This window comes from Triticum urartu, chromosome 4 (assembly GCF_003073215.2).
Source record: "Triticum urartu cultivar G1812 chromosome 4, Tu2.1, whole genome shotgun sequence".
In the NCBI taxonomy this organism is placed as follows: domain Eukaryota; kingdom Viridiplantae; phylum Streptophyta; class Magnoliopsida; order Poales; family Poaceae; genus Triticum; species Triticum urartu.
In genome coordinates, this window is record NC_053025.1 from 551,525,140 (window position 1) to 551,551,202 (window position 26,063).

The following is a 26,063-nucleotide window of genomic DNA, read 5'->3' on the forward strand; positions in this document are numbered from 1 at the left end:
CGAAAAGATTTGGCTTCATATCCGGCTCTTTCGTGCAAGTGCATACCATATCCTTAGAAATGGATTCAAATGCGGATTCGGAGTGGAAATTATTCGTACCATTTACATCCCTACCTGTGTGGACACAAGCTCCACCGCGGTCGTTGTCTCCATGTCCTGTAGAGAGGGGATGGGGCAGGAGAGGCACGGTAAGAGGCCGACGGTAGGTGGAGGGGATGGGATATGGTCGCTCGAGGAGGAGGTGCTTTTTATAGCATCATAGAGTGGCGGGCGGCGGAGTATGAGTTGTGCCGAGTCTTCCACAAAGAACTTGACACACAAAGAGAAAGATAGAAACAAACCTTGTCTTCAAAAATCGGAATACGAAGGGTGAATCCCCCGCTTCCCCCACGCTTATCTCCATAATTACATGTGTTGTCGTGAGGAAATCCACCACGACATTGTATTTTTTCCGCAAAAATAGAGAAAAAATGGAACCCTTACGGCCCTTAAAAGAGTGCCATTGTATGGAGAGCAGCAATTTGGCTCCCAGGGGTCAAATGAGCCCTTGAGTGAATAAAAAATCGTTAAAATATTTTAAAAAAATCATTAAAAAATGTGGAGAAAGATGACCAAGTGTATGATGTCTGTGCCAAATTTCAAAGTATTTGAATGCTTGAGTAGCTCTCAGCAAAAAAGACAAATTAGAGGTCTGTGAAAAAGTTTACTGTTTGTACACTGTTCGGGCCCGATCTTTTTTGCTTAGATATTCAAATTATTTGAAATTTGGCACGCACTTCGCGCACTCAATCATTTAACATGAAAAAATCAGATTTTTTTTATTTTTTCTAGTATTTTACTTGAAATTACTATTCACGGGCTATAGATGAGCCCGGACAGAGAATTGGATATTGGCATTGTATGTGTTTTTTAAGTAAAAAGAGGAGAAAATTCCTTATTTGACACTGTCTTAAAATCTGATTCCTTATTTGACACTGAAAAAGTTTTTTTCCCTATTCGACGCTAGTCGTAAATTTTATTCCCTATACGACACTTCCGTCCATTTTAGGCCTAAATGACACCTGAAAAGACGATTTTGCCCCTCATGCGGGATGTGTGTGCGTGCGCGTGTGTGGGTGCACGCGCACATGTGTGCTGCTGTTGCATGTGTGTGTGCATGTGTGCTGCTGCGTGTGTGTTTGCTACTGCGTGTGTACGTGTGTGTGTGCGCGCGTGCTGTTGCGTGCCTATGTGCTGCCTGTGTGTGTGCTGCTGCTGCTGTGTGTGTGTTGCATGTGTGTGTGCGCGTGCATGTGTGTTGTTGTGTGTGTGGGTGGGTGTGTGCACACGTGCACGTGCATGTTGGTGCATGTGTATGTGTTGTTGCGTGTGTGCTCCTGTCCTCGAACTGATGCTGCGTGTGTGCGCTATTGCCCCCACACACATACCACATGAGGGGCAAAATCGTCTTTTCAGGTGTCATTTATGCTTAAAATGGACGGAAATGTCATATAAGAAATAAAATTTAGAACTTGTGTCAAATAGGAAAAAAAAATTAATATCAAATAAGGAAGCAGATTTTAAGATAATGTCAAATAAGAAATTTTCTCCAAAAAGAGTGGCAGAGAAGTCCTATCCAGCGTGCATGCAAGTGGGATGCGACCCAATCTAACGTGAGCTCTATCGCTCGCTCCCTCCCTTCGCTAACTGGCTTTTTTGTCCCATTTTTTCTCGTGGTTGCTTGCTAGGAAAAACCAGTTGTTTTTTCATAAAACTATTGGGAAAAATGTGAAATAAAAAAATTGACGTTCTTTAACAAGTACGTGATTTTTGAAAAATCTTGCAATTTTGAAAAATAGTATGAATTTGAAACAAATCACAAATTTTTTTATGAGTTCAGAAGTTCATGAATTTGGAAAAAGTTTATTTTTTTAAATATGAATTTGCATAAATGTTCGTGAATTTGAAAAAGAGTTCGTAAACTCAAAAACAAATTAATTCATTTGAAAAAGTTCGTTGATTTGAAAGAATGATCACAATTTTCTAAAAGTTCACAAATTATGAAATTGTTCAGAATTTGAAAAATATTCATAAATTTGAAAAAAGTTTTAAAAAAATTGGAAAAAAAATATTGAATTAAAGAAGTTCACAATTTGAAAATCTCCATGGAATTTTTAAAAACAATCTCGAATTTAAGAAACTTCATGAATTAAAAAATGCTCAGGAATTTGAAATATAAGGAAAAATAAAATAAAAAATAGAGAAAAAGGGAAACAAAAGGGAAAAAAGAAGAAGAAATTTTAAGAAAATCTTTAGAAGATTCTAGAAGCTTGACAAAACCGGATAGTGATGTTCGCAAAAAACAAAACAGGCTTCTACCTGGGCTGTTCAGTTTAGTATGAGCGGTGTGCGCCCTTTACCAATTGGGCTATAAGTGCCAAATACGAATCGGGAGAGCGCGGAGACTATGTGTCTTGCTTGTAGCGAGTTGTATGGTACGCTTGTCTGAAAATTTATCCTTTGTGCTATAGTATCGGTGCCAGTCCATTTTGCATACTTCGGGTCGCTCGATGCTGGCTGCGCTCGCTTTGGTTTTTCATCGTTTATTTTTTTCTTCAAGTTTCTTTGTGTCTCTTTTTTTTTGCGAGGAAGTTTCTTTGTGTCTCAATCAGTTTTTCTTTGTCTTTTATTGGTTTTCTTCGTTTCTTTGTAGGTTATCACTCTTATCCTTTGTTTTCCTCACAAACAAAAACTTGCTTAGTTCTCATGTTTCCTTTTTTTGCACTGATTTTTCTCAGTTTTTTTCTTTGATTTTATTTTTATTATTACAGGCTTTTTCCTTCTGTGTACTTTGTTTTTATTCTTGGTTTTCATTTCTTTTTTTACGTTTCTTCGTCAGTTGTCATCACTTTTTGTTGTTTTTAACACATGCCTACTTTCGTTCAGCGCATATTGAACATTTTCAGTGTAGTTGTGAAACAATTTTTTCAATACATGTTGTAGATTTCTCACACACACAATGTACATTTTTGTTGAAAACATATTATGAACACTATTTCAAACACATGTAAATGTTTTTTAAATACATTCTGAACATATTTTTAATGTCAATATATTTTTTCAAACTACTAGGACATTTTTTTACGATTCATAAACATTTTGAAATATTTCACCGACATTACTTTGGAAACACGTGAATATTCCTTTTAAAATGCAATGTACATTTTGATCGAAATAAACGTTTTCATAAAATATGAAAATGTATTTTTCATTGTATAATTGTTTTTTTAATGCCACAACATTTTTTTGGAATGCGATAGTACTTCTTTAAAATGCCATCTACATTTTCATTATGCTATGCCAACATTTTTGTACATCATGTACACATTTTCAAAACATTCACATACATTTCTTCAACGTAGAAACATTTTTGCACTGTTGTGAATATTTTTATTAAAGGCATTCGTGCTAAAAAATTTCAAATTCACTTTGTTTTTTTTCTTCTAATAAAAAATCATGTAAATTTTGGTTTTAAACTTAATATTAAAATGGAAAGGAAACATAATTTGCATGGCGGTAGCCTGGCGTACCCACATCTTTACTCACCTAGCCTCCATGCATGCTCGTGTAAATTTAGGTTTAAAAAATCATATACACATTTAAGTTTTAAAAAATAATATAAAACGCGAGGTGGCAGTGCTGCGGTCTGCGGGCTTGTTGGCGATAGCAAGCAATCGTGTACCTTACATTCCCCCACCCACACTCATGTTTCTTTTCTTTCATTTTTTGTCATTTGTTGTTCTTTGCAATATTTTTTCTTCTTTTAAAAAATATTCGGGATTTCAAAATAGTTCTGAAATTAAAATTAATGTTTCAATTTTTTATAAATGTTCCTGAATTACAAAACATTGGTACGAATTCTTTAAAAGTTTGCATTCAAAATATGTTCCGAACTTGGAAATATGTTCGTGAATTCAAAAAACTTTCATTATTTCAAAAACTTTCGTGAATTAATAAAATTTTCACAAATTCAAAAAATGTTCATGACTTGTAGAAATGTTCTTGTATTCAAAAGACATTCATAATTTAAAATCCATGAATTAAAAAAATGTTCATAACTTGGAGAAATTTTTCATGAATTCGAAAAACTTTCACAATTTCAGAATGTGTTAACGAATTTTAAAAATATTTAAAAATTTCAAAAATTTCATGAAATAAAAAAATGTACATGAATTTCAAAAAGTATTCCGGAGTTTTTATAAACTTGTTCTAAAATTTCAAAAACTATTTATTGATTTCAAAATTGTAATAAATTTAAAAGTGAGAAAACAAGAAAAAATCTAAAGTAAAAAAAGGAGTGTAGGGCACTAGTGAATCATCTCCCAGGGTGCGCATTTCATGTCTATCCACTGACATCTCTTTTACAACTCATTATGCGCCACAGAACGATGTGGCGGTCAAACGCCTGGTCTTCATCGGCCAGCCTAACACGATGCCTTGCGTGCCTAGTCTATCTGGGCACTTGTCTGATTTCACTGCTCGACCGGTCGACCAATTTACTTCACTTTCTAGGAAAAAAATAATCTGAAAAACATGGATTTTATTTTTTCCCCAGAAAAATTGAAAAAATCATGGATTTTGAAAAAGGTTCATAAAATTGAAAAAAATCGTGTATTTATAAAATTTTACAGAAAAATGAAAAAATCACAAGTTTTATAAATTGCATGAATTTCTGAATATAGTTCACCAATTCGAGAAAAAATAATAAATTTCAGGAAAAGTTCTCAAACCTGAAAAAAAAGTTCATGAATTTGAAAAAAAATAGATTTTTAAATATGTTCACAAATTTGAATAACTTCATAAGTTGTAGAAATTCCATGCATTTGAAAATTTTCACAAATTTAAGAAAAGTTTATAATTTTGAAATGTTCACATATTTGGAAAAGGGAAAATAAAATAGAAGTCGTCCTGAAAAAACGCAAGAGAAAGCTGCATTAATTTTTTTATGGAATCTTCTAAAAGGTTCCCGAAACTGGTGATAAAGCTACTACATATACGTTTTTTTCAGATGAAAATACTACTCCCTCCGTCCCAAAATAACTGTCTCGAGCTTAGTACAAATTTGGGACGGAGGGAGTACTATACATGGATCAACCGAACATATGCAAATATTTACAGCGAGGAGAAAGACAAAAAGGAGCTAAATGGGCCGTGCCCAAGGACTTACAGGCGTGTGGGCCAATTTGCGAGGACAAAATGGACTAACTTGGGGCCGCCGCCATCTTCTCTGCGTCAAAACCCTTGCTCCCCGTGTCAAAGAAAAACACAGAGAAGAAAATCCCTTCCTCCCCGCCGCCGCCGCCGCCGCCGCCGTCCCACCCGTAGCCGCCGTCGCGCGAGAAGATGCTCGACATCAACCTCTTCCGCAAGGAGAAGGGCGGCGACCCTGAGCTTGTCCGCGAGTCGCAACGCAGACGCTCCGCCGACGCCAAGCCCGAAACATTAGAAGAAAACGTTGCGCTCGTCGACGAGGTCATCGTCCTCGACGAGGCGTGGCGCCAGAGTAAGAGCTCCTCCGCTCCCTGACCCCTCCCAGAACCTTCCGGATCCGCGGACCCTGAGCCCCAGGATGTATGTATTGTCTCTGCAGGGCAGTTTGAGCTTGACAAGATCCGGCAGGAGCTCAACAAGACCAGCAAGGAGATCGGCAAGCTCAAGGCCGTACGTTCGCGTCGATTTGCTCTGTTTTCGCCCCGTTTAGGTTGGCTCTGGATTCGCACGTGACCGTGGGTATGTCGAATTTTTGCAGAAAAAGCAGGATGCGACGGAGCTGATACAGAGCACAGAGGAGATCAAGAGGAGGCTGGCCGCCAAGGAGAAGGATGTGGAGGAGGCCAAGACCACCCTCGATGCCAAGCTCGTCACCATTGGCAACCTCGTGCATGAATCTGTGCCCATCAGCGGCGACGAGGTGCGTTGAAAGTGCAAACCTTACATTTCGTGGTTCCAGATAACTAAGAGAACATTGGTTTGATTGCATTGTGTCCTTTTTAGCAATTGTTTGCAACTACTAGCTCTAGTTTTTGACCTAGTTCACTCTCCTGTTTCCTCTATTGGTATCCCTATTGCAATTTAGGCACTATAGTAATATACAAGAAAGATCACTGCATTACGTTCAGTTGGGTTTGAATCTGCTTGTGAGCAATTGGACGTGCCTATTCTAGTAATGTGAAATATCCTGGCAAGCTTTTCTTCACAGAACTGATACTAAGGCATCTGCATCTCAAGCGGTTTAATATTTCCTTCTCTCAGGCAAACAATGCTATTGTCCGGACATGGGGAGAGAGGAGACTGGAGGAGAACTTGAAGAATCATGTGGATCTTTGCCTAATGCTTGACATTGCATCTTTGGACAAGGGTATGTGCTAAAAAACAATCATCTGTTGCTCGAATGCTTGCTCATTGTGTTTGGATTAGCTTGTTTCAAGTTTAGTTGAAAGTTCAAATGCATATTCCTTTACCCTGTCGTAGTACTAAATTGCTTCTCTTGTTGTGCTAGTTGTCATTCTAGAATGGATTTTGTTCTGCCTCTCTGTAAGACTAAAACAATAACTTTTGTTCCAAACTTTGGATGAACAGCAATACCGACAAATATAGGTTTTGGCTTTGAAGAATTTTTAATAATCAGTACGACTACAATTTGTATGACTGCATGCGCACAATTCTGGGGCATGCTTTGCTTTATGGCTGATTTGGCAAAATGTCTTGTGAAACACTTGCAATAGTATTTTGTGTATTTGACTGAAATTTCTGGTTTCAACTAGCACTGCTGTATTGGCAACTGAAGTTTCTGGCATCAATTAGCACTGCTGTGTCGGCAACTGAAGTTTCTGGCATCCGCTAGCACTGCTGTATCAGCAACTGAAATTTCTGGTTTCAACTAGCACCGTTGATTCTGTTGTTTTATCTAGTATGTGGCGTCACAAAAACCATTGTCAATTGCTGTTGATACATATATGGGAATATGGGATGGGATTGATAGATTGTATTTGTATTGCTCTGTACGATGTCATGGAACCCCAGACCATCAAATTTAGTAGCAGAATAGTAACAACTTTCTTATGTTTGCATCTACCTGCACTACCTTCAAGCTTATGAAACGTTTGTTCTTTTAAACTTAGGAAGCCTCTTTTCTTTTCTCATAATATAATAGAACAAGCTCTCTGGGGTTACTCAATATGTGAACTGTTATGGTCCTGCTAGAAGGAGGGCGCGAGAGGGCCGGCCGGGGGCCTTTTTGCCCACGGCCGAGCAAGAGGGAAGGGATTTCCTTCTTAATTCTTGCTTGATTAGATTGATACATCTCCTCCCCTTATATAGAGGTTTACTTGACTCCCCAGCAAGGCTTACTTGACCCCTAAGCAAGCGACCCTTATCTCTAATTAACCCTAAGACTAACGGGCTATACCGCCAGCCCAGGCCCATTAGGCCCATTACGTACTCTAACACTACACCCCACCTGGACGTGCAGCTTGTCCTCGAGTTGCAACCTAACCAACTTATAACCATGACTCGACGCAACACAAACCTAACACCTAAAAACAAGTCTTTTACATCTCGGCTTGTTTTATTACTCCCAACCTGAAATGGACCGAGACCCTTTATTTTGGACCCCTGAACATAAAGTGGACACCATCCGCACGTCGGACGTGCACGTGTGCAGCCACCTGGATCCCATGGACACCATCTAGACAAAAGGAGTGCATGTGTATGGCCACCTGGAAGTGGTCGCAAGAGCGACCAGCAGAGGAGCCCTTGCGGCGGCCGGCGGAGGAATGCAGTGGTGCTACGCGGTGCGCTCCTGTCAGTGACACCATGCCTTCAACCCGCCGGACGGCTGTTGGTTTGCACCGCACAGAGAAGAGTGGAGGGCTTTCGATGGAGAATGGCGAGGAGGGGTGCGCCCCCCCCAACCGCCGATGTCGCAGACTTTGAGGTCGCTGTCCGTGGGGAAAACAGCATGCCCGCCACCCGTGGGGAAAACCGCATGCCCAAGATCCCCGACGCAGCGGTCGAGATCGAGGTCCTTTGCGCAGCGAAGCGCAACTGGGAGGAGCGGCAGCTGCAGACCACGCATCTCCCGCACACGCCGACGCGCTAGGAGGCCGCGCGCAGCAGCCTGCAGCCTCACCGCCGCCGACACGTGGCGGGTAGCGATCCAAGCCGGAAGCGGTGACGGCGACGGCGGGAACTTGAGCTGCTGGATGGGGACGCCCTAGGACGGCGGCGGCGCTGATGGGAACGAGGTCGTCGCAGTCCCGTCGTAGGGCATCCCATACTGGTACGAGATTGTTAGGAATATGCAATTTGTATTCCCATGAGGCCATAGGCCGATATATATATACATGTACAGGTGTGGAACATATGCAGGAAACCCCTCATACAACGAGATAAATACAAAGGGGTACATGACTTATATTATAACTCTAACACCCCCCCTCAAACTCATGGGGGATGAACAACACTGAGTTTGGAGAGATAAAAGCCATGTTGTGCTCTAGTCTGAGCCTTCGTCAGGAAATCCGCCAACTGTAACTCGGAAGGCACATACTGAAGAGCAATAACCTGATCCTGCACAGCAGCGCGCACATAGAAAGCATCAACACCAATATGCTTGGTGAGCTCATGCTTCACAGGATCACGTGCAATGCTGATAGCCCCTGTACTGTCAGATAGAAGCAGAGTCGGTGTAGTGACAGAAACACCAAAATCCTGAAGTAACCACCGTAACCAAGTCACCTCTGTCGTCAAAAGAGCCATTGCTCGCAACTCAGCCTCGGCACTCGAACGGGAAACTGCAAGCTGTTTCTTCGTCTTCCAGGCAATGAGAGAACCACCAAGAAAAACACAGTAAGCAGAAAGTGAACGGCGATCGGAAGGATCACTAGCCCACGTAGCATCCGAATAGGCCTGGAGCTGTAAAGAACTGGAGCAAGGAAAGAATAGACGGTGAGAGATCGTGCCTCGAAGATATCGAAGAACACGAAGGAGATGACTATAGTGAACCGAGGTGGGGGCAGAGACAAACTGACTCAGAATATGAACCGGATAAGAGATGTCCGGACGAGTGACAGCTAGATAGACAAGACTGCCAACAAGATGACGATAACGCGTCGGATCAGGGAGAGGATCGCCATCAGTAGCACGGAGGTGAACATTGAGCTCCATAGGAGTCTCAACAACGCGCTCGTCAGTAAGAGCAGCACGAGCAAGAAGATCCTGGATATACTTTTCCTGGGATATAAAAAAGCCATCAGAGGTAGAAGAGACTTCAATCCCAAGAAAGTAGCGAAGAGGTCCAAGATCAGACATAAGAAACTGCTCACTAAGACGGGCCTTTACAAAGGCAATATACTCGGGGTCATCCCCCGTGATGATCATGTCATCAACATAAAGAAGAAGAAGAGTCCGACCACGAGGAGAAAGGTGAATAAACAATGCGGGATCATGAGCACTTGCTAAAAAACCAGCAGCAGTGATCACAGAGGCAAAGCGCTCAAACCAGGCGCGGGGGGCTTGCTTAAGGCCATAGAGAGAGCGACGAAGACGACATACCATGCCATCAGGAACAGAATACCCAGGTGGTGGCTGCATGTACACCTCCTCACGCAGCTCACCATTAAGAAAGGCATTCTTAACATCAAGCTGAGATATAGACCAGTGACGTGCAGAGGCAACGGCAAGAAGGGTACGAACAGTGGTCATATGAGCCACAGGAGCAAAAGTCTCGTCATAATCACGACCATGCTCCTGCTGAAAACCACGAGCCACAAGACGAGCTTTGTGGCGCTCAAGAGAACCATCGGAGCGAGTCTTAACCTTGTAGACCCACTTACAAGTGATCGGACGGACTCCGGGAGGAAGAGAAACAAGATCCCAAGTACCAGTGCGTTCAAGAGCAGCAATCTCCTCTGCCATCGCAAACTGCCATTCAGGATGAACAACAGCCTGACGGTAAGAAGTTGGCTCAAGAACAGCAGCACCAGCGGTGGGAAATCCAAAGCGATCAACAGGCGGACGAGGACGAGAACGCAAGCCATAAGTAGGCTGAGAGGAAGATGACGACCCATCCACAGAGGCATCGACTGGTCGTGGACGACGAGTGTAATGCTGAGGAAGAGATGGAATAATAGAAGGAGGAATCGGCAAGGTAGAATCAGGGGGTGACGACGAAGAAGTCACCGGAGATGAAGGTGTAGAATCTGGTGACATGCTAGGCGAGGAGACCGGGGAGGATGGTGGCTGCAAGTCAACGAGATGTGGAGAAGGAGAGGAAGTGGAACGGAGAGGTACAGTGTCGGCGGGGGTGATAGGGGAGTCAGGAAAAGTGAGGAAAGAGATAGCCTGCACTGAAAAAGTCGAGGAAGATGGGCGTGGGTAGAAGGGACGAGACTCTTCAAAAGTCACATCTCGAGAGATACGCATCCGACGACCAATAGGATCCCAACAACGATAGCCCTTATGCTCATCACTGTAGCCCAAGAAAACACACTCAACAGACTGAGCGGTCAGTTTGGTGCGTTCGCGAGGGGCCAGAAGAACATAGCAAACACAACCAAACAAGCGAAGCATCGAATAATCGGGAGAACGATCAAAAAGTCGCTCGAAAGGAACACCACCCTGTAGAGCAGCGGAAGGCTGTATATTGATAAGGTAGGTGGATGTGGAGACGGCCTCAGCCCAAAAATGAGGCGGGAGAGAGGCAGCAATCATCAATGCACGAGCCGTCTCAAGAAGATGTCGATGCTTTCGCTCAGCCACACCATTCTGAGCATGAGCACCAGGACAAGAGAATTGAGAGAGAGTCCCTTGCTCAGCAAGAACACCACGCAACATCTTAGAAATATACTCGCCAGCGGAGTCAGCACGAAAAACACGAATGGGTGAAGAGAACTGAGTATGAACCATGGCAGCAAAACGCTTATAAATAGACAACACCTCAGAACGAGAAGTCATGAAATAAAGCCATGTGTAACGAGAGAAATCATCTATGAAAATAATATAGTATTTATGACCACCTTTCGAAGCGAAAGGGGCCGGACCCCATACATCAGAATGGACTAAATCAAAAGGACGCTTAGACACTGACTCACTATGTGAATATGGTAACTGAATCTGTTTGCCAAGACGACAACCCTGACACTCTAAAGAGACATCTCCTGAGACAGGCCCCAGAAGGCCTCGACGAACTAAAGAAGACAACCGAGAACCACACAGATGACCAAGTCGATGATGCCACTGCTGGAAGGAACCAGTGACGGAGGCAACAGAAGCAGAAGAACTGGCGATGGTGGTGGCAGCAGAAGGAACATGAAGCCAGTCCAACTCCCAAAGACCCTGAGAATCACGGCGGCGAGGGCCAGCCCCAACCAGAGTGTGCGTGTGACGGTCCTGGACAGAACAAGAGTCAACGTCAAGGATGACGCGACAACCAGAATCCGTAAGTTGACCAGCAGAAAACAAATTCATGGTAAGTCGAGGAACATGAGCAACATCAGGAACAGAATAAGGAGTAGTAAGATTGCCTCTACTAGCAACAGAAAGTGGAGTACCATCAGCAGTGAAGACATGAATAGGAGAATCCAGTGAGCGAAGAGAGGACAAAGTGGAGGAATTAGAAGACATATGAAAAGAAGCTCCAGAGTCCAGAACCCATGGGGATGTACCTGACTGTGTAGAGGGTGATTGCTCAGTGCGGGAAGCATCAGTCACAGAACCGGCAGTACCCGTCGAGGAAGAACCTGAAGCCGCGAGCAGACGCTTAAGTCTCAGAATATCCTGCTCAGTCAAAGCAATGGCTGAAGCTGTCGAGGTAGACGACGAAGTCCCTGAAGATGATGATCGAGCCTTGCGCAGGTGTTTCTTCTTCGTATAGCACTGAGACTCAAGATGACCATCATTGTTGCAATAGGCGCAGTGTGGACGGGGGCGACCTGAGCCTCCAGAAGGAGTGGGCAAGAGCGGCGGAGCACTCGAGCGAGAAGTGGTCGATGGAGCAGGTGGCGTAGGAGCACGAGTAGCAAGCACAGAGGGAACCTCCAGCAAACCAGCACCACGTAAGCGAGTCTCCTCTGCACGAATCTCAGAAAGCGCCTCCATGAGAGAAATACGGCCACGAGCAAACAACTGAGCACGCCGGGGCTCAAACTCCTTACGGAGCCGAGACAAGAACTCATAGACGCGATGAAACTCCAAATTGGCCTGGACAGCCTGGCAACAGGGGCAGGTACGACACCCAGCACTACGGAGAGAATCAAGCTGACGCCAGATAGCAGAACTCTGTGCATAGAAGTCATCAACAGTAGAGTCACCCTGCTGAAGAGCATGCTCCTGACGGATCACAGAGAGGTATAAGGCATCACCAGAGGGCTGATAGCGCTCACGAAGACGGGTCCACATCTCAAAGACAGTAGAAAGACCCAGAAATTCAGAAGCAAACTGAGGCAGAACACTAGCAGTGAGAACAGCTGCAGCACGAGCATCATCATCAAGCCACTGGGTGTAAGCAGACAGAGCACCATGATACAACTGAAGAGCCTCCTCATAAGCCAAAACCCTCTCATCATAAGCACGATCAGCAGCCTCATCAGCAACCTTAGCCGCATCCTTGGCGGCCTGATTAGCATCCGTAGGAAGAACCGATGGAGTTGGCGGAGTAGGGGCCACCGGAGGAACTGGACGTGGGGGACAGCAGACCTCGCCAGAAAGAACACCCCAAAGACGAATGCCACGCATGTGAATGCGCATGAAGCCAGTGAACTCGGTGTAGTTAGTACCATCAAAGATCACCGGACAGCGAGGGACAGCAACAAAACCCGAGGCAGCAGACATTTTTTTTTGGATCGGACTAGAACAACCAGATCAGGATCAGGCGCTGGCTACTGGAGCTTCGGACGAGCTCCTGGGCAGCCCGCGGGACGGGCGGCTGGGACGAGCGCCCTGGGAGATCGGGATCAGGCGGGACGGGCGGCTGGGACGAGCGCCCTGGGATCAGGCGCTGGCTATGGAGCAGCTTCGAGTGGGAGAGCAGCGCTGTTGGATCAGGCGGCTGCTGGGAGATCGAGGCCGGCTGCGAGCGGGACTAGGCCGATCGGGCCCGTTGACGGCCAGCTGCGAGCGGGACTAGCCGGATCCAGCCGGATCGACAGCACCCAGGGATGAAGCCGCGAGGGACGGGGCCCTGTTTCGATCGAGAAGGACGAGCTTCGAGCAGCGGTTGGAGATCGATCGGATGGATCAATCGCACGAGTTGCGCGTGCTATAAAATTGACCTAGCTCTAATACCATGTTAGGAATATGCAACTTGTATTCCCATGAGGCCATAGGCCGATATATATATACATGTACAGGTGTGGAACATATGCAGGAAACCCCTCATACAACGAGATAAATACAAAGGGGTACATGACTTATATTATAACTCTAACAGAGATGACCGGCGCCGTGGTCGCGTCCAAGGGCGGCGGCGGCGGGGGTAGCTGCTGTTGGTGTGGCGGCGGAGGAGGTGGCTGCTGGGGATGCGACTGGGGTGCATAGGGCCCGACGAGTTAGGCCTTGATGCCCGCCACGGCCTGCCATAATTCCAGGATTGCGGCTGTCATCTGCTCCGGGGTGAGGACAAGGGCGGACGGCGCCGGGGCCGGGGCAGAGGGTGCAATCGCCCCTGAGGACGCCAGCACGCCCAATGCCGGCGCGCCTTCTGTGTGGGGCAGCAGCGCCGATGAAGACGCTGGTAGCAGCGGGTAGGTGTGCGGCGGCGGCGGGTGGGAAGAACTCGGTGGAGGGCTGGACATGATCGAATCTGGAAAAGCTGATACCAGATTGTTATGGTCCTGCTAGAAGGAGGGCGCGAGAGGGCCGGCCGGGGGCCTTTTTGCCACGGCCGAGCAAGAGGGAAGGGATTTCCTTCTTAATTCTTGCTTGATTAGATTGATACATCTCCTCCCCTTATATAGAGAGGTTTACTTGACTCCCCAGCAAAGCTTACTTGACCCCTAAGCAAGCGACCCTTATCTCTAATTAACCCTATGACTAACGGGCTATACCGCCAGCCCAGGCCCATTAGGCCCATTACGTACTCTTAACAGAAACCCATTGTTATTATCATGTTATGTTGCTCTATTAAATGTTTAGCTATCCCTCATACTTTGTTGCCCACTCAAATTTTTGCAGGTGCCGATGTAGCTGGTGGAAGAGGTTTCTTTTTGAAGGGCAATGGTGTCCTCCTGAACCAGGCATTGATAAATTTTGGCCTAACATTCCTGAGAATACGAGGCTTCACACCAATGCAAACTCCTTTTTTCATGAGAAAGGAAATCATGGCAAAATGTGCCCAGTTGGCCCAATTTGATGAGGAGCTCTATAAAGTAAGCCCAAAGAGGTGTCCCTTCTTACATATTATGGTGTTATTGAGCATCCTTACTTTCATTTATTTGTGTATTGAAAAACTTGGCCATGTTTTCCAATGCTTTCTCTGGGCATGCTAACATATTCTCTTGTTGCCAGTTTGTCATTGTGTGTTCACAGCTTCAGTAAGCACCGCCCAGTTTCATTAAACATTATGGTAGACAGATTGGTAGTGTGTTCTCAGACAAGTATCCTTTCAAATCCAGTTCGCTATCTGGCTAGTCTTGAGATGTATTGTTTAGGGGGATGTTTGGAGAACTATTGCTCGTTTAATTCTGTTAGTACACTGGTTCCTGATGATCATTGTTGATTTGAACTAATGATGTTTCAAAATGGTATTATTTGACCCAACGCATGTAATATAATGTCCATGACCATTAGTTGCATTTGGCAGGTAACAGGTGACGGAGACGATAAGTATCTCATAGCTACATCCGAGCAACCACTATGTGCTTATCATCTGGGTGATCGGATATATCCTGCTGATTTGCCAATTAGGTGGGTAATGCCTAAGATTAAGTAGCTTCTCTTCAGTCACTATGCATTAGTTATATTCGGTTATTAACTTTGCCTGTTTAGATATGCTGGGTTCTCCACGTGCTTCCGGAAAGAAGCTGGTTCACACGGGAGGGATACAGCTGGCATCTTCAGAGTCCACCAGTTTGAAAAGATCGAACAGTTCTGTGCCACAAGTCCAAATGACAATGAATCCTGGGAAATGCACGAGGAGATGATAAAAAATGCAGAAGATTTTTATAAGGAGGTATGAATCTGAAGCTTTGTGAAACCTTAAACACCATGTTTATAGCCTCGACTGTGTGTTTTTGACATGTCTAAACATTTCTATATTGTCCACCTTGCTACAGATTGGCCTACCATATCAACTAGTTTCGATTGTCTCTGGTGCGCTTAATGATGCAGCAGCTAAGAAGTATGATTTGGAAGCATGGTTCCCTGCGTCAAAAACATTCAGAGAACTAGTATCCTGTTCAAATTGCACAGATTATCAGGCAAGGAGACTTGGAATAGGCTATGGCCAGAAAAAGGTAGGGTTTTGTTTCAAATGGACACTGGTAGATAACAGCACTCTGCTGTACTTCTACCTAGTGTAATCAAAATGCCTGATCACTTATCACCACTGATGCATGTTCAAATTGCAGAATGACGAGCAGTCGAAACAGTTTGTTCATATGTTGAATTCTACGCTGACTGCAACTGAGAGGACCCTATGCTGTATTCTGGAGAACTACCAGAGGGAGGATGGCGTTGAAGTGCCAAAAGCACTGCAGCCATTCATGGGTGGGATAGATTTCCTTCCTTTCAAGCGTCCTCTTGATAGCAAACAAGCTGCTGACTCCAAACCCAGCAAGTCTAAACCCAAGGTAGTTTGCTCCTCTTTGCTTTTCATGTTTCAGAAGTTAACATGTTAATCCACCATCTGAGCGTTTATTTCGTCCTCTACTTGCAGGGAAATGCAGCTTGAGCTGTAAAAGGGGAGAATGGAAGCTTATTTCCATCAGGCAGATAATGATACATCCTTTTGTTAATTTCTGGGTCGTCTGTGGTGTCCCATTTCCTTTTAACAAAAAGACATCGTGGCGCTATATTTCATTAAATGAAGTCGAAGTTACAAAGCTAGGGCAACCAAATGAAAAAAGGGAAACCGACACCGGCAATCGGGCTATACAGCCGGCTGTAACCACATTCATGGCGGCTTGTATAATCTTTCTAATTAGCACAACCTAGCATCTGGCCTCATCCGCGATTCGACTGAAGATCTGGACGGAGCAGCAGTTCGAATTGGTGCCCCATTTTGCATGTTCTGTTTACAAAACATTGCAATCCAGGATATGTGCTCAGATTTTACCAGAAAGTACATTAATATCTTTTCATGATTGTAGTTATTAGTTTACGTCACTCATTAATCGTTTAAGTTGTCTAGACTTCACTTATTTGTTATGGTGGGTTTGAAGGCTGATTGATGTGTATAAATCACGCTCATTGCCTGGTACTCAGAGGCTACCACACAAGCCACATTGCCTGGTGCCTGCATGTGAGCGGTGGCGCGGAGCCAATTGAGGGGGTGAGCTTGTGAGCCACCGCCCACCGCTCGTCACCTCGATGTGTGTTGATCTTCGTTGGTGCGCTGGATCATGGCGCGGAGCCCGCCACAGATCGCTGCTCAACTCCTTTCTGGGCATGTCAGGCTAGCGCTGTTCCTCCACGTTCCAGGCCTTTCACTGCTCGACGTTACTGTATCTCTTGACCCCAATTTACTGCATTCGGGTAGCCTTCAAACGCCAGGATTTGCAGTTGCCAGTTGCAGCAGGGTGAGGGTAGCACAGCATGTGCATCTTGTGCCCCATTTACATTTTGAATCGAGCAACCTACCGTTGGGCGTATTTCAAAAGACCTCGATTCGAATACTTGGTGTACGAAAACACATGCTATCCTGACACCAAAACGGCTGTCTGTTAACTGTAATGTAACCTATCCTGACATCCGCACGGACGACCACGCTGTTATACCGCGAATGAACCAAAAAGGCCGGCAACCGGTGACTCTACAACCTGTCCAACCCTTGGCGTGCTTCTACAACTACCACCCAGGTAGCATAATGCAAGGGAAGGGACCATGCACTGCCGATTGGGAAGGCCGGGACCGCCTGACTCCCAAGTAAATGGGCATACTTAATCTGGTTGTTCGGGCCTGCATGCACTATGATGATCACGCTGGCTGGCTGCCGGCTTTGCATCTAGATAGTGCAGAACACCCCCGGCCCGACCCATGGCTGAGTTTCAAAAGTGCAATGGGAACTGCTAAGGATTTTGAGAACGTGATCCTGTAATCATGACGAGGAACAATGGTCGGTTGGTTGCGCCCCTGCCCACTGGTGTCGTCTTCTTTAGGAGCAAAGTAGCTCCTTGTCAGGCACGAGCTTATGAAACGAAAAGAAATGCGCCAAGGGAATTGCCAAGCTTCAGTTTCCTCAGACAGGTGCGGAGCTGGCCATGTTCGCCAATAATATAATAATAGTAATTGCTTGTTATTTCTCAATCAGATGGCGTTTCGTGAAATGATTTGGTACTAGAGCATGTGTTTCTACGTGTATGATTCATTCCAGAACCCCCTTGTCAATAATGAAATGTTTTAAGTTTTAAGTACGTCAACTACCAACCCCATTATAATGATTATGTCCCTGTTATGTAAGGGCATCTCCAACGCCGACCCTTGAGACACCAGCATAAGTCTGGGCCCATTCTACCATCCAACGTGGTACCATATCGATCCGGGGAGCGGTACGGACGTTCAAATTGAAAGGAAACTTGGGGAGGGGGAGGGGGGTCTTTGTGGGAGTCCAGACCGCCGCCATGTAGGACTTCGACACCCGCAGGCCCTAACCCACTAAAATCCTCCCTTCCGTTTCCATTCTCTTTCACTCCACTCTACTCCCCTTTATTTTGCATCCGCACTCTCCTTGTCCGCCGCCGCCGCTGTACCACTCCGGCCACCGCCCAGGCATTGACGTACGTCCGTAGCCCCCACCCACACGCCCGCTCGTCTTGTACTACGGCATCGTCCAGCCAACATCCGTCCATAGCCAGCTACCCTCCGCCCCCTGCCGACGCCGTCCATGGAGGACACTATTTGTAAATGTGGTAGAAAACAAAAAAATCGCACCTACGATCACCCAAGATCAATATGAAGATGCATAATGGATTGAGATCACGATCATTACCGTCACCGAGTTGCAGCGGAAGAAGAATGTCGATGTAGATCGTACTTGGAGTCCCTCGAACCGTCGATGAACGATCCCTCGTACCGCCCACGAGCAGTTCCTCGAACCGAAGACCGAAAGCACGACCTCTTTACTTGCTTGCAAACGTGCAACCTTCACGATCCGGCAGCGCTTCGCCGTCCTGAGCTAATCGTAGCTAGAGAATTAGAGGGAGGAGATTAGAACCACACATGGCTTCTAATTATGGGGACAAGAGGATTAGCCTAGCTCTATTTAGTCAACTATGACTAACTAGAATCTAGAATTAGAACTAGAAGAACTATAGAGGCTCCAAAACTTGTATGTTCAATTGTGGCTAATACCTCAAATATACATAGGTTGGAGGGAAGAGGGTTGCAACCAAGCAGGGAAAGCCTCCTTGGGGCACCGGCCCAAGGGGGGAGGAGTTGGACTCCTCCCCTACTCCCAATTCGGCCTCCTTCCCTCCTTAGGGAAGGAGGCACTTTCCCACTTGGGCCAGGCCCAAGTTGCCTTCCATCTCTTGGCCTTTTAGACCTGTTGATTTAAATTAAATATAAAATGTTCTAGATACTTTTAGATCATTATATATATATATATATATTAACATCTCCGAAAACTTTTGCCACCTATATATATATATATATGTGATCGCCGTCGGCACGCTACCTCTACACCTACCTTCAGGATTAGTTTTAGACCTGAATAATTATTATTTGGTGCCAACGTTGAGCATGAACATTATATCTGGATCTTGTTTAGTGCCAGATGGTTATTCATTTAAATCAGAGAATAATGGTTGTTCTATTTGTACGAGTAATATCTTTTATGGTCATGCACCCTTGAAGAGTGGTCTATTCTTGTTGAATCTCGATTGTAGTGATACACATATTCATACTATTGATGCCAAAAGATGTTGATGTCTGCTAGAACTACGTTAGTATTTCCCCAAAGAGGAAGGAATGATGTAGTACATCAACGGTAGGTATTTCCCTCAGTGATGAGACCAAGGTTATCGAACCAGTAGGAGAAGCACGCAACACTACGTGAACGACACCTGCACACAAATAACAAATACTTGTAACCCGACGTATTAAAGGGGTTTTCAATCCCTTTCGGGCAACGGCGCCAGAAATTGGCAAACCGGCGTGAGAAAGTTACAATAAATTGATAGGTCGAACGCCAAATAAAATAAAGTGCAGCAAGGTATTTTTGTATTTTTGGTTTAATAGATCTGAAAATAAAAGTAAATAAAAATAGATCACGAAGGCAAATATAATAAATAAGAGACCCCGGGGCCGTAGGTTTCACTAGTGGCTTCTCTCGAGAAAAATAGCAAACGGTGGGTAAACAAATTACTGTTGGGCAATTAATAGAACTTCAAATAATCATGAAAATATCCAGGCAATGATCATTATATAGGCATCACGTCCAAGATTAGTAGATGGACTCCTACTTGCATTTATTACTATTACTCCACACATCGACCGTTATCTAGCATGCATCTAGTATATTAAGTTGATGGAGAAACGGAGTAATGCAATAAGAACGATGACATGATGTAGACAAGATCTATTTATGTAGAAATAGACCCTATCTTGTTATCCTTAATAGCAACGATATATATGTGTCGGTTCCCCTTCTGTCACTGGGATCAAGCACCATAAGATTGAACCCTTACAAAGCACCTCTTCCCATTGCAAGATAAATAGATCAAGTTGGCCAAACAAAACCCAAATATCGCAGAAGAAATACGAGGCTATAAGCAATCATGCACATAAGAGATTAAAGAAGACTCAAATAACTTTCATGGATAAAAAGATAGATCCAATCATAAACTCAAATTTCATCGGATCCCAACGAACACACCGCAAAAAGAGTTACATCATATGAATCTCCAAGAGACCATTGTATTGAGAATCTAAAGAGAGAGAGGAAGCCATTTAGCTACTAACTACGGACCCGTAGGTCTACAAATAACTACTCGCGCATCATCAGAGAGGCACCAATGGACATGATGAACCCCTCCGTGCAGCGGCTGGAATTGATTTTCGTCGACTCCCCTAGGGTTTCTGAAATATTGGGGTATTTATAGAGCAAAGAGGCGGTTCGGGAGGCCACCGAGGTGGGCACAACCCACCAGGGCGCGCCTGGGCCTCCAAGCACGCCCTGGTGTCTTGTGCTCACCTCGGGCTGCCTCTTCGGTATTTCTTTGGCCCACTGGATGTCTTCTGGTCCAAAAAAATCCACAAAAGGTTTCACTGTGTTTGGACTCCGTTTAATATTGATTTTCTGCGATGTAAAAAACATGCAGAAAACAACGAGTGGCACTTGGCTGTGTCAATAGGTTAGTACCAAAAAAGATATAAAATGACTATAAAATGATTGTAAAACATCCAAGAATGATAATATAACAACATGGAACAATCAAAAATTATAGATACGTTGGAGACGTATCAACATCCCCAAGCTTAATTCCTACTCGTTCTCGAGTAGGTAAATGATAAAAACAGAATTTTTGATGTGGAATGCTGCCTAACATGCTCATCTCATATTCTTTTCTTTATAGCATGGACATTTGGACTTTTATATGGTTCAAAGCAATAGTCTAGTTTTGACATGAGACTTAAATACTCAAGCATATCGACAAGCAACCATGTCTTTCAAAATATCAACCGTAAAATAAGTTATCCCTAACTCATTATGCTCAATCATTGATCCATTCATGAAACACTCACATATTAGCTACACCCAATGCTCAAGTACGATCATAGTGCCCCTTAGTTGGTGATTTATAAGAGAATTTGGAGACTCAAATTAAAAGTAAAAATTGCACAAAGTAAAAGAAAGGCCCTTCATAGAGGGAAGTAGGGATTTGTAGAGGTGCCAGATCTCAAAGCGAAAAAGATAGAGATAAAAACATTTTGGGAGGCATGCTTTTCATGCCAACGAGAACGATCGAGAAGTTCCCAATACTTTCCATGCTAGATATATCATAGGCAGTTCCCAAACAGAAATTAAAGTTTATTCCTTTTTCAACCATAGTTTTACTTTCCATGGCTAGCCGTATCCATGGGTTCCTTCCATACCAACACTTTTCAAGGAATTTATTTTTTGACAATATAAAGTAAATTCATTTTTCATTTTGGGACTGGGCATCCCTAATACCTTTGCCTTACTCTCGTGCAATGACAAGTGAATAAACACTCATCGTGAGAATAACATATCTAGTATGGAAATATATTAGCCACCCCCTACTGGTTCATGAGCGGTACGAGCACACAAAAGAGAAGTTTATTTTGAAAATTAGAGATGGCACGTACAAATTTGCTTAGAACAGCAAAAGAATACCTGGACTCATAAGGCAAAACTGGTTTAAAGGATTTTGGATGCACAAGTAGTGATCATACTTAGTGCAAAATGAAGGCTAGCAAAAGATTGAGAAGCGACCAACCAAGAAACGAAAAAATCTCATAAGCGAGCATTGAGCATAATTAATATCGAATAATGCACCACAAGTAGGATGTAATTTCATTGCACAACTATTGACTTTCGTTCTTGCATAGGGAATCACAAACCTTAACACCAATATTCTTACTAAAGCATAATTACTCATCAACATGACTCACATATCACATCGTCATATCTCAAAACTATTATAAGGAATCAAGTTTATTTTGTCTAATGATCTTCATGAAAGTTTTTATTATATCCTTCTTGGATATCTATCGGTTGGGAACTAATTTTTATGTGTTGCTTTTGATAAGCTCAAACAAATATAAGTGAAAATCAGGAGCATAATATTTCTTTCTCTCAAATTAATTTAAGTGAAACAAGAGAGAATTTCTTCAAAAATACGAAAGCACACCGTGCTCAAAAAGATATAAGTGAAGCACTAGAGCAATTCCATAGCTCATAAAGATTTAAGTGAAGCATAAAGAGCAATTCTAACAAGTCATGGCATAAGTTTGGCTCTCTCAAATAGGTGTGTCTAGTGAGGATTCAAGATTTAAAACACAAAGCAAAACAAGAAAAGACTCATATCATACAAGACGCTCCAAGCAAAACTCATAGTATGTGACGAATAAAAATATAGCTTCGAGTAAAATACCGATGGTTGTTAGAAGAAAGAGGGGATGACACTCGGGCATCCCCAAGCTTAGTTGCTTGCTTCCCTTTGGATAATATCTTGGGATGCCATGGGCATCCCCAAGCTTAGGATCTTCTTACTCCTTATTCCTTTATCCATCGTAACATCACTCAAAACTTGAAAAATTCAATCACACAAAACTCAACAAAACCTTCGTGAGATCCGTTAGTATAAGAAAGCAAATAACTACTATAAGTAATGTTGCAATCCATTCATAATTATTTTTGCATTATATGTAACATCTCAAAATTCTAAATTTTGGAATGTTATAAACAAATAGATAGATTGATTGATTGTTTGATTGATTGCGTGAAATTGAGTGAAATTCGAATTCTTTTTGAAAGTTAAACGAGAGGGAATAAAAGGACTTTCCCAAACTTTCATATTTGCTTTCTGATCTCCATGAATTCAAATCCTTTTCAACACAAAACCCCGGAGAGAAGATGACATGACTTCTTCCATTTATTTAAATGACAAGGGGTGTTGAAAATATTTGAATTTCATTTGAAAATATTTCCAATTCAGAAACTTTAAGCAACTCAATGATTTTCACGAGAGAAGATAAAATGACTTCCTCAAATTATGAAATATGAGTTGGGAGTTTCAAAGAATTAAATTCAAAGTTCTTTTGAATTTTTTTTTCAAATTGGAATACATTAGATCATCATGCATACCCTATTTTCTTGCATTTTGGTCGATCCTAGAAATTTCACGCAACTCAAGGACCTTCGGAGAGAGTTGGAGATTTCGTTATTTTCATATTTGAGAGTTTTCTCGAATTTGGAAAAGAGGATCATTTGATTTATTTATTTCATCTTCAATAATTTTTCCGATATCAAAAAATAAGAGAGGGAATAATATGACTTTCCCAAAATTTAGGAAAAATGAAGATTTAATAAATAGATCAAGTTTTGGTTTTGCCGGAGTTTTGTTTGCGTTTTATTTGGATAGGGAAAAATGCGCGTTTTCGAAAATTGCATTTTAGGTCCGGAGAAAAGTTCATTTTGTTCGACTCATTTTTAGGAGTCGGGGAAAATTTACTTTAGTAATTTTGGAGCTTGTTTAAATTTTCTTTTCTGTGTTTTTCTGCGTGCGAAATCAGTTAAAAAAACTGGACCAAGGCCCAGCCGGGCCAAAGGCCCAAGACAAGCCGCAGCCTCCCTGCGCGCAGCGCAGCGCCAGGCGCCAGGAGCGCCCCAGGCCGCCGCCTCTTGCTCTACGAATCCTAAAAGGATTCTAGGGTAGCCCCCTCCTCTTTCCTTTGTTACGTTTTTCTTCTAGGACTCTTTTTCCTACTCTTTTTCCTATTCTATTTCTTGTCCCCTACCCCAAGTAATCTCTCCCTCCCCAATATAAATACCCCAACACCCCCCTCTCCTCACACCAAAAACCCCAAACCCCCTCTCCTCCTCAAGCCGCAGCAGCACGCAGCCCCAAGCCGCGCCCCTCACCCGCGCCGCGCCGCCCTACGCCGCCGCCGCCGGAGCCCTCGCCGGAGATCTCGCCGGAGGTTTCCCCGCGTCTCTTTTCCTTGGATCGTTTTCTTCTAATCGTTCCGATTCTTTTCTTCTCTTCTAATTCGTTTTCTTTCCGGTTCTTTTCTAAACCGTTCCGGTTTTCTAGATCGGTTTTTCGTTTCGGTTTTCTTCTCCGAAACCCTAGATCAGATTCGTTTTCTTTTCCGATTTAGTTGCCTTTGGACCGTTCGCCGGACCATTCGTCCTAACGAACGTGACCACCGGATTCTTCTAGGTTAACGAATGTCCGTTCGTATAACCGTTCTTCTTTTTCTTCTCGTCGGATTTATTCCATGATCGCGATCTCAGATCCGATCTTCATTCTAGTCTTTCTTCTCGCTCGTTTATCGGAATCAGGCGATTCAAGCGCCTGGAGTTTCGTTTCGAAACCGCCGTTCCGTCTAATCAACTTAAACAAGTTTTTGCTACTGTAAAATTTTGACCTAGTTCAACTTGCTAGAACCGAGTTGTTCTTCCGCCGTTTGTTTTTGGTTTCTTTGTTCGGTTCCTTCTTTCTTTGCAACCGGAGTTCTTAAGTTGAACCTTCTGGTTCGTTCTCTCGTTCGAGTTTTACTTGTGCTTTAGATGAGTACTTATTGTGGGGTTACTATTGCTTGGTTACGATAGATTGACCGGAGTGTGACGAGTAGATCTATCAAGAGTTTTGAGTGCGAATCATCTTCATCAACCTTGCAGGCAAGTTCACACTTTGATCATACCTTTTCTACAACCCATGTTTTATTGCATTAGATCAATCCTCTCACATTGCATGATTAGGATCTAATTAAATTGTGGGATGGGAAGTAGATGAGGTAGTACCTATTACCTGTATTATTATGAAACCCTTGGGAGTTACTTCTATGTTTGCTTATTATGCCATGCTATGCTAGTAGACGTGGATTGGGTGAGTGATATCCATGACAGATGTGAGTTGATAATTTTAATGGTTTATCTAAGATGGCAACTTAAACACACATCTGGGTGGATTGAGGCACCTGATGTCTATCAGGACTTGCCTGTTTTTTTCGGACCGCCACCCAGGCTCAAAGGGATCATAAGATCTTTCATGCTAGAAACTTCCGTGTGCAGCCACAAGCCATTATGGGCTCTGGCATAGTTGACTAAGTTGTGCGAACTCTTACGGGGTGGACTAGCAGATGTAGGGGTTGTAGGTGGTACGGTCTATCCCACATGTAAGGTGCTAGCGCTTCTGAAAGACTGTGTCTCGGTCATCCGTCTTCTCAAACACCATGTAGTGCGAGAAACCAAACGGAGGCGATCGAGTCTTGTGGGGAAAAGTGCACAAACCTCTGCAGAGTGTACAAACTAATCATGATTAGCCGTGTCCCCGGTTATGGACAACTTGAGTATCTAGTACTTGGATATCATGTGAATCTCATCACGTTACTTCTAATTAATGTTGTTGGGTTTTAATTATTTTTAATTGGGATTGAGAATGCTGTCAACCATTCTCAATGTTCAACAACCACCATGATAGTTAAATAAATTTATTCCTTTGCAGTAGGGAAAAATTGGCTTTACGCAAAAACCTTATAACCATAGAGCTTTTCCACCAGCCAAATATGCATGTAGTGATAGCCATTGTTCATCATTCTCTATGGTGTGAATTTGCCAGTACATTCAATGTACTGACCCGTTCCGGGCTGCAACGTCTTATGTTGCAGGTTTCTTACGACGAGTAAGTGATATGTTAGGGTTACGATTTCTACACTCAACTTTGCCGTTGGTGTTGATGGGAATCCACAACCTTGTTTCTTCCGCTATTTGGATTGAGGTAATAATATTTACGTTACCATATACATGTGATTTACCTCTGTTATATATCCTTCGAGTACTGTGTGTGTCAGCATACCGATCCAGGGATGACACGTAAGCACAGAGACTTGATCCATTCGGGTCGGGTCGCTACATTATATCTACTGTATTCCAACTTTTCTATGGCAAAAAATCTTCAAAGAAAACCATAGAATCATCAAAACAAGCACACAACGCAAACAAAATGGAATCTGTCAAAAACAGAACAGTCTAAAGCAATCTGGATATTTCGAATACTTCTGTAACTCCAAAAATTCTTAAAAATTAGGAACACGTGAGAAATTTGTATATTAATCTTCTGCAAAAAGAATTGGTATTTTATCGCGTTCCTGTTAAAAATGAGAATTATTTTCGTGAG

At 43.5% G+C, this 26,063-nt stretch overlaps 2 protein-coding genes across 2 annotated transcripts; one reads left to right on the forward strand and one right to left on the reverse strand.

The window, feature by feature from the left end:
* The first annotated feature begins 5,259 nt into the window (after nt 1–5,259).
* Nucleotides 5,260–16,393, forward strand: LOC125552620 (serine--tRNA ligase-like). The gene is made up of 10 exons (XM_048716231.1): nt 5,260–5,542; nt 5,630–5,700; nt 5,789–5,950; nt 6,292–6,397; nt 14,212–14,405; nt 14,840–14,943; nt 15,025–15,208; nt 15,312–15,491; nt 15,606–15,827; nt 15,914–16,393. The coding sequence occupies exons 1-10, from the start codon at nt 5,383–5,385 to the stop codon at nt 15,926–15,928; spliced, it is 1,398 nt and encodes a 465-aa protein (XP_048572188.1). The 5' UTR covers nt 5,260–5,382; the 3' UTR covers nt 15,929–16,393.
* Nucleotides 11,315–14,170, reverse strand: LOC125552621. Its single transcript, XM_048716232.1, has 2 exons — nt 11,706–14,170; nt 11,315–11,430 (listed from the first exon to the last, which is right to left on the reverse strand). Exons 1-2 carry the CDS (start codon nt 12,868–12,870, stop codon nt 11,384–11,386), a joined length of 1,212 nt encoding a protein of 403 aa, XP_048572189.1. The 5' UTR covers nt 12,871–14,170; the 3' UTR covers nt 11,315–11,383.
* Nucleotides 16,394–26,063: the final 9,670 nt, after the last annotated feature.